At 52.9% G+C, this 15,500-nt stretch overlaps 1 protein-coding gene across 1 annotated transcript in view; it reads right to left on the bottom strand.

Annotated features, from left to right (window-relative positions):
* Window positions 1-678: 678 nt before the first annotated feature.
* LOC119863676 (motor neuron and pancreas homeobox protein 1-like) overlaps window positions 679-15,500 on the bottom strand; it is a 32,321-nt gene continuing 17,499 nt past the window's right edge. Inside the window, exons 2-3 of the mRNA XM_038422428.2 lie at window positions 2,630-2,790; window positions 679-1,000 (exon numbers count right to left, since the gene is read on the bottom strand). Coding sequence (XP_038278356.1) covers window positions 704-1,000; window positions 2,630-2,790 — 458 coding nt within the window. The 3' untranslated portion in view covers window positions 679-703. The remainder of the gene's footprint in view (window positions 1,001-2,629; window positions 2,791-15,500) is intronic.

Here is a 15,500-nt window from a genome sequence, read left to right as displayed (position 1 = left end):
ATGCATTGAGAGGAGTCAAAATGCAAGAAAAGGAGCCCTGGGCTCCCTCTCCCATGAATTTGCTGGGGGTCTTGCAGAGAACATGGGTCAGGAAAAGGGCAGGGGGCGTCCCACACAGGGTGGGGGATGAGCGCGGTGACATGGGGCCGGGGCTCCCTCCTGAGGGGCATGTTAATGTCCACCTGCCAGGGCCTCCTCACTCAGCACCCTGCAGAGGCTCTGATCTAGACCTGTCCAGTGCTGCCCCCTCCAGGCCTGCCCATGCACCCTCGTCTGTGAGACCCAGACCCCCAGCTTTCAGCAGAGCTGCTTGTGGTGGGGAGAAAGGAGGGGCCATACCCCGTATTTATTGGTCTTGGCCCCCTAGTAAGGAAAAGCACCAGCTTGCTGATACACTGTAGCAAATATCTTTATGGGGGAAGAGCGGGAGGGGGTCTCAGTCCAGTCCCCCTGCCCCCAGCCCCCCAGTACACACTGACAGAATAATTACAAGTTAAATAGAATCCAAACACACATAAATTAAAGGAGATGGGAAGGTGCCACAGAGCCTCCCCAGTGCCACTGCCTGGGTTGGGTCTCTCAGTCTGCTAGCAGCGGAGGTGGCCCCAGAGCCGGCTCCATCTGGCTGGCCCCGGCCCCCTCGCCCCAGCTCCGGGCTGCTCTCCCTGCTCTGTTTCTTGGGGTGATCGCCCAGGGCTGCCTTTCATAACGCTGAGCCAATCTTCCTGTCCGTGGAGCTGAAGTGCTCCTCTTCCTCCCCGGAGCACGAGGATCCCGGGCTGTAGCCGAGCTCTGCGGCGTGGCAGTGCAGGAGCTCCATGCTGGCACCGTGCCTGTTGAATCCAGGGCCCTCCTCCTGCCTCTGCGGCTCGCTGGGCATCAGCTTCTCGGCAGCTTTGCTGATCCCTCTTTGCTTCTCGGCCTCGGCTTGGGCCACCTGCTCTTTGGCTTTCCGGCTGCGTTTCCACTTCATCCTGCGGTTCTGGAACCAGATCTTCACCTACAGAAGACCGACAGGAGGGTGACTATAGGGCTTCCCCAGCCTCGCCCCCGGGGGCAGCCTCTCCCAGCACTGACACACCACCAGCCCCCGGACGGGGCACGGCACACGCTTCGTTATTTATCACTGAGACACGTTATACTGCCACGAACGCAGACCCGGGCCCTGCTGGGCCAGGCGCTGACTGACACCCGGTGAGAGAGTTCCTACCCCAAGGAGCTGAACAAATTAATAGATCACCCCCTCCCTGGTCACCCGCCCTGGAGATACCCACCCTGCAGATCACCCCTCCTGGATCACCTGCCCTAGAGATCACCCCCTCCCTGGTCACCGGCCCTGGAGATCACCCCCTCCTTGGTCACCGGCCCTGGAGATCACCCCCTCCAGGGATAACCCCGCCCAATCCCTGCAGTACAGCACCCCACTCTGGGGTCCACCCCAAGAGCAGCCTGTACCCATTCATTGCCACCATTTGCTGCAGCACTCCCAGCCAAGCACTGACTTGACCCCGCCCTGCCTAACTGAGGAGCTGAGCCCAGAGCCCACAGCTCTCTGGCTGAAGGAGGGGAAGCAGGGGGTGACTGTCCTGAGGCCAAATCACCTTCCCCCTGCCCCGGGGCCCTCTTCAGTCAAGTGCCAAGAGACCAGGGCAGGGGGGAGTCACACAATTGATGGCAGGGAAGGATCTGAAATACCTATTTCCACATGGCTGCGTGGGCGCCCTCCCCATCAGGTGCTCTCTTCCTGGGATGAGGCTGCTGGGTCGGATCCTGAGTTACGCCTTTCTGGGAGTGTAAAGGGGCTCCGGAGTAGGCACAGACAGCCCCCTGAGGATCCACACACACACACACCAGAAAACCTCCCACAGCCGGTGTGGAGCTGGTATAAAGGGTTTATAACTGCCCCGCTCCCAGCCCCCAGTATACGGAGTGGATCAAGGGCATGGCCAGAGTGCTCTGTGCTACAGCTGCCCTTTGCCTCCTAGGTCCACCGGGCACTGGGGAGACATTTAGAGCAGCTCTGAGGCTGCTCTAACTTACACTGGGGGCTGGACAGATGCCCACACTGCCCTAGAATACAGGGAGCAGAAAGGTTAAAGCTACCTTAACTACCAGCCCCCAATGCCCACTCCAAGCACAGACACGGTGTCGCGGAGAATCAGGGTCACAGGGTGGGATTCCAGTAGCCCCAGCGCTAGAACATGAGGAGTGCGGCTGCCCTGGAGGTTGGGGTTTGGAGGGGCCCCCAGGAGCTGAGTCTTAGGGATATAGCATTTTGTTAGGGGACATACACACACACACACAGACTAGAGGGGCTAGAATCAGCCCAGGGTCCCAGAACAGTGCATAAACACATGCGCGCGCACACACACACCCCCAGGGCGCCAGACCAGTAGCCCCGGAGGACAGCGTGGGGACGGGCCCTGCCGCTGGCTGACTGGTTTCTGGATGGAGCCGCTGTGCTAGTAAAAGAGGCAAATCTTCTGGGGTCACCATTGCAGGACGGGAGCCCAGGACCCATCGGCCCTGCCCCTCGCCCACAGGTGCAGAGGGAGGCCAGTGGGCAACTCCCCCCCGCCACCTACCCCCTTTTCCCATCCCCCACCAAACCCTCCCACAGGGACGGTACCTGTGTCTCAGTCAGCATCAGCGACGTGGCCACCTCGAAGCGCTTGGGCCGGGATAGATACTTGTTGAGCTTGAACTGGTTCTCGAGCTCCAGCAGCTGCTGGCTGGTGAAGGCCGTGCGGGGCCGGCGGCATTTGCCCATCAAGCCGGACTGTGGAGCAGCTGAAATGCAACGAGCGGGCACAGGTCAGCGGGCGGGGAAGGAGGGCTGGGGCCAGGCGTCTGCCCCTCCCAGTGCTGAGCACCTAGACCCAGGGTCAAGTCCCTGCTTTACCGAACCTGTCCTTGGGCAAGGCTCAGTCAGATGCTCACGCTGCTCTGCCCTGCAGGGTGGCACCCGAGGGGGCAGCCGCTAAAGAGTGGGAGGTACTCAGCCCCCCCAGCAGCGGGCGCTAGCTAAGGGCCATGGCTAGACGTGGCAGCGGGGGAGCAGACGGGGCTGCTGGGGAAAGGGCGCGGGGGACGAGGTGGGGCTGGGCAGCAGGAATTCGGGAGCCGTGTTCCACGAAGACAAGGCTGAGCCAGGGGGCAATTCGCTCAGGTGACCCAGGGTTAGGCGAGGCGGGAGGATGGGGCAGACGGGACGCCCCTGCTAAGCTGACGGGTGGGCACTCGGGGGAGAGGGTGGCTGGCTGGAGGGGATGGGCGAGGGAAGCCTGACGCCCCTTTGAGTGGGGGGTGAGAGCAAGAGGGGGGCAGGCGCTTCCTGAAGATGGAAGAAGTGTCCAGGGCGGAGGGACAGTGCAGGTGGCGGGAGGGCCTGGGTGCGGGACATCACTACAGGCGCGGGGAGGCTGGGCCTGAAAGCTGGAAGTTCCCTAGAAGTGGGAGGAGCCACCAGTGCCTGAGCCATGGCCCCGCCCCCTGCCCTGCCCCCGCCCATGCTCCACCCCAGGCCCCGCTCCCACTCAGCCCCCTCCCCAGAGGGGCCCCCTTGCCTACCGCCTGCACCTCTCTGCCTCTCCGGGGGTGAAGAGGCACAAGCAGCGAGTGGGAGGTCGTGGGGGGGAGGCGAAGAGGTGGGGGGCACGGGGAAGAGGTGGAGTGGGGATGGGAAGAGGAGCCGTGTGGGCGGGGCCACAGGGAGAAGTGTGGGCGGGGCCACACTTGGCCTCCCCTGGCCTATTGTGCCCGCCGCCCGTGGGGAGGAGAATTCGTAGCATGTGGGAACTGAGGGTCGCTTCATCGCAGACACGCCGAGGGGCACAGAAAGGGGAAGTCACGCGAGGCCAGACCATGATGGGGCCCCTGGCCCAGCAAACTGGCCTCTTCCCAGCTGGGATTCTGCTGCCAAGACTGTCTGCACCCAAACCAGCTTGGGTGGGGCTCTCCCGGGCTGAGCAGGGCCAGCCCTGGGGGTCAGGCCCCACTGGCCAGCCCATGTGCCGGAGGACGTGGTGGTTCAGTAGGGGACGCTCTCCCTTCGGAGGTGCAGAAACTGAGCAGCGCGTGTGTGAACACCTGGGAAATGAGGCCTCTCCCTGGTAGCCAATGCTGCTCCCCACGGAGCCCCTGCGTGGCCACATCCCAGCCCCCAAGAGCCAGCAGGGCTCCCCAGAGGACCCCGGCGCAGGCTGGCGATGCAGTGCCCCCCGGCCCCAGGGCACAACAGGGGGTGCGGAGCGCTAAGTGTCGCTGTCATCGCCTGGTCGTCCAATAATGGTTTTATTGCCCAGCTGATATTAAACTGGCAGTGTCGTTATCAGGGCTCGTTTGGTGATTAAAATCGATTCCGTTAGTGAAATGAAAACTTCTTAATTAACGTGAAGTGTATTTGATTACCCACAGCTGCCAAAGTCTACGATAAGGGCAGCAGCCCACGGAGCAGGGCCCAGGGCCTGCTATCTCGCTAATCACCCTTTATCGCAGGGCCATGCTGAATCAGGAGGGAGAGGAACAAAAGAGTCTTTGAGAACCCAGCGCCGCTCGTCTCCCTGCATGGCAGGGACAGGGCACGCACTGTTTGATTCCCCCTTCATCTCCACTCAGCCCTCTTTATTGTCTCTTTGTAAAGTCTCCACTTTTACGGCCCTTCTTTAGGAGAGCAGCAGCTATCGAAACCAGCAGGGCCCTGGCGGGGTGTGAAGTGCTGAGCAGGAGATGGAGGGGTGACAGGAGAGACTGCTGCGGGTCAGGCTGCAGCCTGGTCCCTGGGCGTGTCACAGCGCTTGGAGACAGCTCCGGGAAGAGCGAGGCGGGGGGCTGGAAATGCAAAGCTGAGGCAGACTCCCCCCAAGCAGAGAGAGCTAGTGAGCATTATCAGCCTGCAACGCTGGCAGCATGCCCGTGCTGGAGAGGCCGTGTGGGGCTGATCCCCACCCGTGCAAGGCACACGTGCCACGCTGCAAATGCAGGCCCGCGGTCCATTGCACTGGTGCAATGACGGCACAAGGGGCAGGGTGGCAGCGAACAAGGCGGGCGGGTGGGTAGGATCTCCGGATCAGCTTTTAGCTTCCCAATCAGAGACGCTGAAATGCCCATTGGAAAAGGGAGCAAATCCACAGTGCCGGAGCATCAAGTGGATTTAACACTGTGAGATTGCAGGGTGCTACTCACCACTGAAAGTCTGACACCCAGAGATCTGCCCCAGGGCCTCGGAGCCAGCGACTCTGCCAGGAGAGTTTGCACCACCCTTCATAACCAGGAATACTGAATACTATTCATTGCCTGCTTCCAGCACTTCTCCACCAGGCGGCTCAGAGTCAGTCACACACTTTAGCTCCGTTTTAGCAGGTGCATCTCACATCTATCCTGTGCCCACGGCACCTTGAACATTGACCTTCTCTGGTCCCATAAGCTAAGCCAGGGGGGCTGAGCCAGGATGGGAGTCCCAGGGGGCTGTAGAAAGTGAGGTCAGTGATGCTCTTCCCTCTGCCTCAGAGCTGTAATGTTGAGGTTTAATAACAGGTCACTAACGATCCAGAGATGCTCGTTGTGAGAGCCGGGGTGTTAACCCCAGAGTCCTGGCCCCACTCCAGCTCTGGTCATCCTATTCCACTTCCCTAGAACCCCCTGAGTGAGGCATTCTGCTCACTTCCTGTCCGCCACTCCTCTGCCAGGGTACTGAGCACTGCCCAACAGGCTGCCCTCCGGGAGTAAGGGAGTTGATTCATATGGTTTGTAAAGCACTTTGGGCCTTTTGGGATGCAGGGTGCTTTACAGGTCTGTCACTGTATCCCATGCAGCTGTCAGTCACTGCACTCCCCCGAGGACTTCCAACAGATCACCCATTGACCTCACCGGCCTTCACCACACAAGCTGACGGAAAGTGTCACCAGAAGGTGGTGATTTCATGTTTTAAACCCTACTATAGACAGGACACCCCTGTAAAATCGAAACCTGATGCACATTGAGATACCACTGCTCTTTATGGAGCACTGCATCGCACTGAATCAGGATGTAAAGCTTTGGCACCGAGTGTTATTAGTGGCTTGTTCACGGGAGTGTAGCTAGGAGCTCTTTCCACACCCAGCCCCGAGACTCAGGCAGGGAACCACTTAGAACTGCACCACAGCTAACAACAAACATTTCTCCAGATCTGTCTGTACAGTCAGGTAAATGAAACTTGTAAGAGTATCTATAACAGAACCGCCTGTGGCTCCCAGTAATATTACAAGGAATACACCATGCCCTCCTTTCCAGAAGAAGCCCCCTTAATATGCAGGCGGAAATGGATCTCTGTAGGAGTCTGCAAAGCACAGCTGCTACCCACCCGCCCCACATCTCCCAGTGGCTGATAGTGAAATTGGGGGCAGAGGCTTGGATGAAAACAAACCGACACACATGGAATTTGCCCCTTTTGGTTCTACAAGAGGATCAACCTTTGCTATCTCCAGGCAAGAAAACACCTGAAATAAGCGGAGGGTCTGTTAACCTTTTGCCACCCGCAGTGCCACACACCCCAAACACTGAGACCTCCTTGGGCCAGCCGGCTGCAAAGTGCCAGGGTTCTAAGGGTTAAAGCTGTCAGTTTATTCATGGACTGACATCTGCAGAGCAATCATCTCAAGAAGTGTATTGAGGAAGCAGATAGTAGCCAGGAAGGGGAGGAGGAGGTTGGGAGGTGTTAAAGGAACTGAAACATGGATGTGACCTGGATCTCATGGATAGATGGGTCCAAAAAGGGAGGAATTTCATAGGCTCTGCACAGGGACACCCCTCCTCTGCCCGCCTGCACTGATGCAGGCGACCCTGAAGTGCTTGCTCAAAATTCACATGCCTATGAGAAGTATACGGACAAAGCAGCAAAACAGGGGAATTGTTGGCATGGGAACTGAAGTCAAAGGTACCAGGAAGGAACCTCCCTGGGCTAATAACAGTGTGCAGCCCTTAGGCAGCACTTTCCATTGTCAGCGCTCTTTACAAACAGGAGTCAATTAACTGGGGCTAAGCCACTGAGTTAATGATGTGTCAGGTGGGAATTTATGGATGTTGCATTAACTGAACGTTATAAAGTTGCACTGGGTTGACTCCTAGGTGCCCAGATGCCAGGTGTCATGTAAGAACCTAGAGAGATCAGACTGTGTCATACACCAGGGCTAACAGGAAACTCAGCAAAAGCAGGACTTGAACTCAGATCTTCGTGACTCTGGCAGACCAGGGGCCAGCTCATGCCAAGGTCCACATGTCTCAACTGAACCCTGAGATACATAGCTAGGACTAGCCTGGCTACCCTGTGTTAGCACTATTCAAATCTTCATTAGAATTATAAAAACATGTTTAGTGTTTAGACTTAATTGAATGCTTGTGAGTGGCTTCCAGCATTAATCTCAGTTATAACAGCAGTGTGCTGTGTTGCATGGTAATATTTGAGCATTTGTAATGAGAGTCTCTGTGACTCTGTAAATCACCAGGCAGGAGAGAGACATTAACTAGTGCGAAGTGCTGGTCTCCAGCTGAAGGTATTATGTCCTGGCCAAGAGGAAAAGTCCAAGTTCATACGGCTATTGTGAGACGAAAAAGAGGACAAAAGACATTGCTGGTTTTGCCCCCCATCCCCCTTGTGAAGATAAGTCTTGCAAGTGGATTCCTCCCACCAGCTGATGTTGAAGCTCTGGACATAGGGGAGAACAGGAATAAAAACCCCTAACAAGAAGGAACTGTATCTCTGTGCTTCTTGGACTCTCAGGTGCAAAGTTTACTAGGCATAAGTAAGAGATCCCCAGTGTTTAGCACTGGTTAGTCCTAAAGGACATATAATGAAATATATCCTAGAATACTCCAGATGTTGACTGAGGACATATCTGAGCCATTAGCAATTATCTTCTAAAAGTCATGGAAGATGGGAGAGATCCAGAGGTCTGGAAAAGGGCAAATCTAGTGCCTATCTATAAAAAGGGAAATAAGGACAGCCCAGGGAATTACAGACCAGTCAGTCTAACTTCTGTACTGGGAAAGATAATGGAGCAAATCATTAAGCAATCAATTTGCAAACGTGAAGAAGATAATGAGGTGATAAGTAACAGTCGCCTAATAGCTTGCTTGCTACTAGGCAGCTTCCTACACCCTTTCTACAAGCCATTACTCTCTCATCCCACTGAGGGTTACCAAAAGAAACTACACCATTTGCTCAAGAAACTCTCTGAAAAAGCACAAGAACAAATCCACACAGACACACCCCTGGAACACCGACCTGCGGTATTCTATCTGCTACCCAAGATTCATAAACCTGGAAATCCTGGACGCCCTGTCATCTCAGGCATTGGCACCCTGACAGCAAGATTGTTTGGCTATGTAGACTCCCTCCTCAGGCCCTACGCTACCAGCACTCCCAGCTATCTTCGAGACACCACTGACTTCCTGAGGAAACTACAATCCATCGGTGATCTTCCTGAAAACACCATCCCGGCCACTATGGATGTAGAAGCCTCTACACCAACATTCCACACAAAGATGGACTACAAGCCGTCAGGAACAGTATCCCCGATAGTGTCACGGCAAACCTGGTGGCTGAACTTTGTGACTTTGTCCTCACCCACAACTATTTCACATTTGGGGACAATGTATACCTTCAAATCGGCGGCACTGCGACGGGTACCCGCATGGCCCCACAGTATGCCAACATTTTATGGCTGACTTAGAACAACGCTTCCTCAGCTCTCGTCCCCTAATGCCCCTACTCTACTTGTGCTACATTGATGACATCTTCATCATCTGGACCCATGGAAAAGAAGCCCTTGAGGAATTTCACCATGATTTCAACAATTTCCACCCCACCATCAACCTCAGCCTGGACCAGTCCACACAAGAGATCCACTTCCTGGACACTACGGTGCTAATATGCGATGGTCACATAAACACCACCCTATATCGGAAACCTACTGACCGCTATTCCTACCTACATGCCTCCAGCTTTCACCCAGATCACACCACATGATCCATTGTCTACAGCCAAGCGCTACGATATAACCGCATTTGCTCCAACCCCTCAGACAGAGACAAACACCTACAAGATCTCTATCAAGCATTCTTACAACTACAATACCCACCTCCTGAAGTGAAGAAACAGATTGACAGAGCCAGAAGAGTACCCAGAAGTCACCTACTACAGGACAGGCCCAACAAAGAAAATAACAGAAGGCCACTAGCCATCACCTTCAGCCCCCAACTAAAACCTCTCCAACGCATCATCAAGGATCTACAACCTATCCTGAAGGATGACACATCTTTCTCACAGATCTTGGGAGACAGGCCAGTCCTTGCTTACAGACAGCCCCCCAACCTGAAGCAAATACTCACCAGCAACCACACACCACACAACAGAACCACTATCCCAGGAACCTATCCTTGCAACAAAGCCCGTTGCCAACTCTGTCCACATATCTATTCAGGGGACACCATCATAGGGCCTAATCACATCAGCCACACTATCAGAGGCTCGTTCACCTGCGCATCTACCAATGTGATATATGCCATCATGTGCCAGCAATGCCCCTCTGCCATGTACATTGGCCAAACTGGACAGTCTCTACGTAAAAGAATGAATGGACACAAATCAGACGTCAAGAATTATAACATTCAAAAACCAGTTGGAGAACACTTCAATCTCTTTGGTCACTCGATTACAGACCTGAGAGTGGCTATCCTTCAACAAAAAAACTTCAAAAACAGACTCCCACGAGAGACTGCTGAATTGGAATTAATTTGCAAACTGGATACAATTAACTTAGGCTTGAATAGAGACTGGGAGTGGATGGGTCATTACACAAAGTAAAATATTTCCCCATTTTATTCCCCCCGCCCCACTGTTTCTCAGACGTTCTTATCAACTGCTGGAAATGGCCCACCTTGATTATCACCACAAAAGGTTTTCTTCCTTGCCCCCCTCCCCACACCTGCTGGTAATAGCTCATCTTAAGTGATCTCTCCTTACAGTGTATATGATAAAACCCATTGTTTCATGTTCTCTGTGTGTGTATATAAATCTCCCCACTGTATTTTCTACTGAATGCATCCGATGAAGTGAGCTGTAGCTCACGAAAGCTTATGCTCTAATAAATTTGTTAGTCTCTAAGGTGCCACAAGTACTCCTTTTCTTTTTGCGAATACAGACTAACACGGCTGCTACTCTGAAACTTGACAGGGTAACAAGCCTTGTGGCTAGGGGGAAATGGTAGACGTGGTTTATCTTGATTTTAGTAAGGCTTTTGATACTGTCTTGTGTGACCTTCTAATAAACAAACTAGGGAAATGCAACCTGTACTATAAGGTGGGTGCATAACTGGTTGGAAAACCATTCCGAGAAAGTAGTTATCAGTGTTCACAGTCAGGCTGGAAGGGCATAATGAGTGGGGTCTCGCAGGGATCAGTTCTGGGTCCAGTTCTGTTCCCTATCTTCATCAATGATTTAGAAAGTACACTTATAGTTTGCGGCTGATAGCAAGCTGAGAGAGGTTCAAGTGTTTTGGAGGATAGGATTAAAATTCAAAATGATCTGGACAAACTGGAGAAATGATCTGAAGTAAACAGAATGAAATTCAATATGGACAAATGCAAAGTACTCCGCTTAAGAAGGAACAATCAGTTGCAAACATACACAACGGGCAATGACTGCCTAGGAAGGAGCACTGTGGAAAGGGATCTGGGGGTGGTAGTGGATCACAAATTAAATACGAGTCAACAGTGTAACTCTGTTGCAAAAAAAGCAAACATCACTCTGGGATGCATTAGCAGGAGTGTTGTAAGCAAGACACGGGCAGTAATTCTTCCGCTCTGCTCTGTGCTGATTAGGCCTCAAGTGGAGTATTGTGTCCAGTTCTGGGCACCACATTTCAGGAAGGATGTGGACAAATTGGAGAAAGTTCAGAGAAGAGCAACAAAAATGATGAAAGGTCTAGAAAACATGACCTATGAGGGAAGATTGGGTTGTTTAGTCTGGAGAAGAGGAGACTGAGGGGGGGACATGAGAACAGTTTTCAAGTACATAAAAGCTTGTTACAAGGAGGAGGGAGCAGAATTGTTCTCGTTAACCTCTGAGGACAGGACAAGCAGCAATGGGCTTAAATTGCAGCAAGGGAGGTTTCGGTTGGACATTAGGAAAAACTTCCTCTCAGGGTGGTTAAGCACTGGAATAAATTGCCCAGGGAGGTTGTGGAATCTCCATCACTGGAGACTGTTAAGAGCAGGATAGACACACCCCTGTCAGGGACAGTCTAAGGTAATACCTAGTCCTGCCATGAGTGCAGGGGACTGGACTAGACGACCTTGCGAGGTCCCTTCCAGTCCTACGATTCTATGATATAGAGCTTGCTTATTACCAAAGCTTCTATTACTTTTTGAAATTAAGATTGTAACTCATTTGCATATATATGTTTACCTGCTTTAACCTCTCGTCTCCTTTTTCTATTTAATAAATCTTGGTATAGCTTATTACAGGCTTGGCTACAAGCGCTCACTTTGGTGCGAGATCTAAAGAGCAACTGGCCTGGTGTAAGTGACTGATCCTTTGGGACTGGGCGCAGCCAGAATGTTGCTGCGATTTGTGGTGTGAGGGACGAGCTATCACAGAGACACGCTCACCGGGGTGACGAGGCAGACTGGGGTATCCAAGGGGACTGTCCCAAAGAATGGCTAGAGCTATGAAGGGGACTCCAGCTGCCCACTCTGGGGAAGGGCATGCAAACAGTACTGGGGCTCAGTGCTATCGAAGACAATTTATGGGCCAAACAAGAGCCGGCAAGGAAACTCGATTCTCATCCATAGGCAGGGGAAATCACTAACCAGTGCCACCAGCAGCTACTGTCCCACAGCCAGGCCAGGCCAAGGAGTCCGAGAGCTCCAGATGCTGCCAGAGCTACCCCCTTGTGCCCCGCTCAACCCACCTCCCCAAACCAGAAGGCTGAGCCCAGAGCAATAGCGAGAAAGCCTGTCAGAGCCAAGGGATGGCTCCTGAGAAGAGAGGACTGGGCCAGCCAGGAGACTATGTTAAACATCACACTCCTGGATCACACCTTTGCAGAGATCTTCCCCTCCCCAAAACAGCAGGGATCAAAGGGCCTACCCCCTCCACACACCAATATCCACTCCCACCCCCAAATCACCTGTTGTCCCAGGGTCACTGGTCCCTGTAAGAAGGAATGGGCCCAGTTCACCAGGGACTAGTTAGCTGCCTTTCAACGGAGCCTGATAGGGGGCCTCTGTAAAGAGCCAGGCAGCAATTAAGAAGGTGCTGGTGAGAGCGCGTGGAGACAGCCGGAGTTGGGAGCTGGTGGGAAGAGACCTGATGGGAGCTGTGGGAGAGAACCGGCCAGAGCTGAGCAGACGGCCCGCACCAAGGCCCCGAGGCAAAGGGAGACACCAGTGTGATGTTGCACCCCATGTGTTTTATGGAAATATGCTGATAGTGTGAATATGTTCACAAAAAGAAAAGGAGTACTTGTGGCACCTTAGAGACTAACAAATTTATTAGAGCATAAGCTTTCGTGAGCTACAGCTCACTTCATGTTCTCTGTGTGTGTGTATATAAATCTCTCCTCTGTTTTTTCCACCAAATGCATCCGATGAAGTGAGCTGTAGCTCACGAAAGCTTATGCTCTAATAAATTTGTTAGTCTCTAAGGTGCCACAAGTACTCCTTTTCTTTTTGCAAATACAGACTAACACGGCTGCTACTCTGAAACCTGTGAATATGTTGTAACTGGAATATGCTTTATGCAAAAGGTCTCTTGTAAGGTATCATTACAGAGCTTATAATCTACTGAACATATTCCTCCTGTTTGTATGGATGTATCATTCTTGTATCTGAAGCGAGAAATATAAAGTATAACTCTGAGATCCTATTGTAATTATGCAAAGTGTGGGCCATTAATGGTGGTTTGGAAGCTTGATGGCTCCCATTGACTAGGACAATTGGTTGTAAATGGTCTGTTTACTTGCAAACCTTACTGAGTGCCTGCGAGTCAGGCCTGGAAAAATGGAGGCTAGGGGTCTCACAGGACATGTGACCATGTCACCTGGCACTGGAATCCATTTTAAACCTGGTGCTTTTCCATTTAGAAGGAGGGGTGGGGATCCAGAGAGACAAAAGATTACCCCCACCTTGTGCCAAAGATATAAAAGGGGTGGAACAGAACAAAGGGGGCTGCCAGTCATGAGAAAACCCCTAGTTAACACCTAAGGTCCCTGCTGGAACTAGCAAGGACTGTACCAGGGGAAAGGACTGGACCCAGACTAGGAAGGAGTCTAGTCTGTGAAAGAAGCTTATTGGAACATCTGAGGGTGAGATTTTATCTGTAATCGGTTTCTTAATGTATTAGGTTTAGACTTACATGGTTTTGCTTTATTTTGCTTGGTGACTTACTTTGTTCTGTCTGTTATTACTTGAAACTACTTAAATCCTACTTTTTATACTTAATAACATCACTTTTGTTTATTATTTAACCCAGAGTAAGTGATTAATACTGGGAGAACAAACAGCTGGGCATATTTCTCTATCAGTGTTATAGAAGGTGGACAATTTATGAGTTTACCCCGTATAAACTTTATACAGAGTAAAATGGATTTATTTGGGGTTTGGATCCCATTGGGAACTGGGCGTCTGGGTGCTGGAGATATGTGATCTGCTGAGCAGTTTTTGGTTAAAGTCTGCAGCTTTGGGGGCATGGACCAGACCTGGGTCTGGGTTGCAGCAGGCTAGTGTGTCTGGCTCAACAAGGCAGGGTTCTGGAGTCCCAAGCTGGCAAGGAAAAAGGGCTCAGAGGTCATTTCAGCCCATCAGTTGACAGTCCCATGGGGGTCTCTGTGACTGAACCCGTCACAACCAGCTCAGTCAGGGCAGGCTTGGCCAGGAGAAAGAGGCTTGACTCCAGAGGGAGGTTCCCATGAGAAGTTGCTCAGCAACAGCAGAATTTGCCCGTGAAGAGGCCTGGGGAGTGGAGCACTGCGGGGAGCCCAAGCTGAGGCTGCGGGAGAAGAGTTGCAGCAAGCAAGGAGAACTGCCAGACGCAGAGGCCCTGGAATAGGAGCGCTGGCCCTGGGGAAGAGGCCTGTCCACTCACAGGTGGCTGGCCCAGGGAGGGGGGCAGAAGAACTGGGGAACGCAGCGGGTGGGGGATCTCGAGGGAGCAGCCTGGAGGCAGCCCCTGGAATGGGGTTGGGGAACGGCTGCATTTTACTTTGAGGCTTTGGGAATTGTCTGAGGATTGCACTGATACAAATAAATTGTGCCCAGAAGCAGGGCTTGAACACGACTCTGGGAAGGACAACATTCCTTTCCTGGGTGGGGGAGGTGACCATTGGTCTGATCTGTGGCAGGGAGGATGGGCAGCTCCGACTGCCCTAGGAAAACTGAGGCAGGAACTTTCTGCCTTGCTGTGGTTGGCCACACAAGGGCGCCCTGGCAAGGACAAGCCCTGTTACACCAGCTCAGGGCAGCAGCTGTGAAATTCCATGCAGAGACCACCTTGAATCAGATTTCAGACCCACCCATGGCTTTCTGTGTCCACACGGATCCCAGAAACACACGTACACAGAGGTCTGCAGGAATAATACATGCAGGACTCCAAAGCAAATGCTGGGCCTGTGTTTTGGGGACCTGGTGGATGTAGAGCCTGGCTGGGGTCCGGCTGTGTCTGCGGGGAGCCCTGTCCACTCTCTGCCTTGCTGCACCATGTGGGGCAGGGAGGGGCCTGTAGCTAGAAACTGAATTGCTCGTGGGAATTGTAAAAACATCAGTTCCAGCTCTGGGCTATCCGTGCAGCTTGAGATGGTTTCCGAGTCAAGACTTGCTAGGTGGTTTGTGGCTGTGGGCTGACTCCTGACCTCACTGGCTCACACACAAGGACCTGCAGGGTCCTTCTGAGACAGAAATTCCTAGAATGGGGCAGTTCTTACCTAATCCAACCCCATTGGGTGATGCCAGTGACCTCAGAAGGAGAACACCCCATTCTGATTTGCCAAGAAACTCCCAAGGAGGAGCCTCACTCAGGAAAAGCCCCAAAGGTGAGGAACCAGCCAGGCCACCATCTCCATAAGGGAAAAAAGAACCCTGGTTTCCACCTGCTGCCGTGGCTGCTGTTGACCACTCGTCCCTGGCCATGCAGTGCCACCATGCCTGAGAGAGGCCTGGGCTTCCCAGACTAGCCGCCGAGGGGGAGCTGCCCAGAAACACGCGACATCTAGACTTGACGTCTACAAGCCAGTAACCCATGGCCAGCCACCAAGTCCATTGGTACTAATCAGCCAACACGATAAAACCGCCAGCTGATCTATTCGACCATGTACTAGCTTCCTGAAAGAGAACAAAACTACCAGGGTACCACAATACGCTCCCGCCCCCCTGCAGAAATATCAACCTGTTCGTAGATTTCAAAGCCAGAAGGGACCACTGTGATCACCTAATGTGAAGCTCCTGCCTGCCCCAGGCCATGGGATTGC

The sequence above is a fragment of the Dermochelys coriacea genome, chromosome 11 (assembly GCF_009764565.3).
Source record: "Dermochelys coriacea isolate rDerCor1 chromosome 11, rDerCor1.pri.v4, whole genome shotgun sequence".
Classification (NCBI taxonomy): Eukaryota; Metazoa; Chordata; order Testudines; family Dermochelyidae; genus Dermochelys; species Dermochelys coriacea.
Note: the sequence above shows the minus strand (reverse complement) of the source record. Positions and strands in the feature narration are given on the sequence as shown.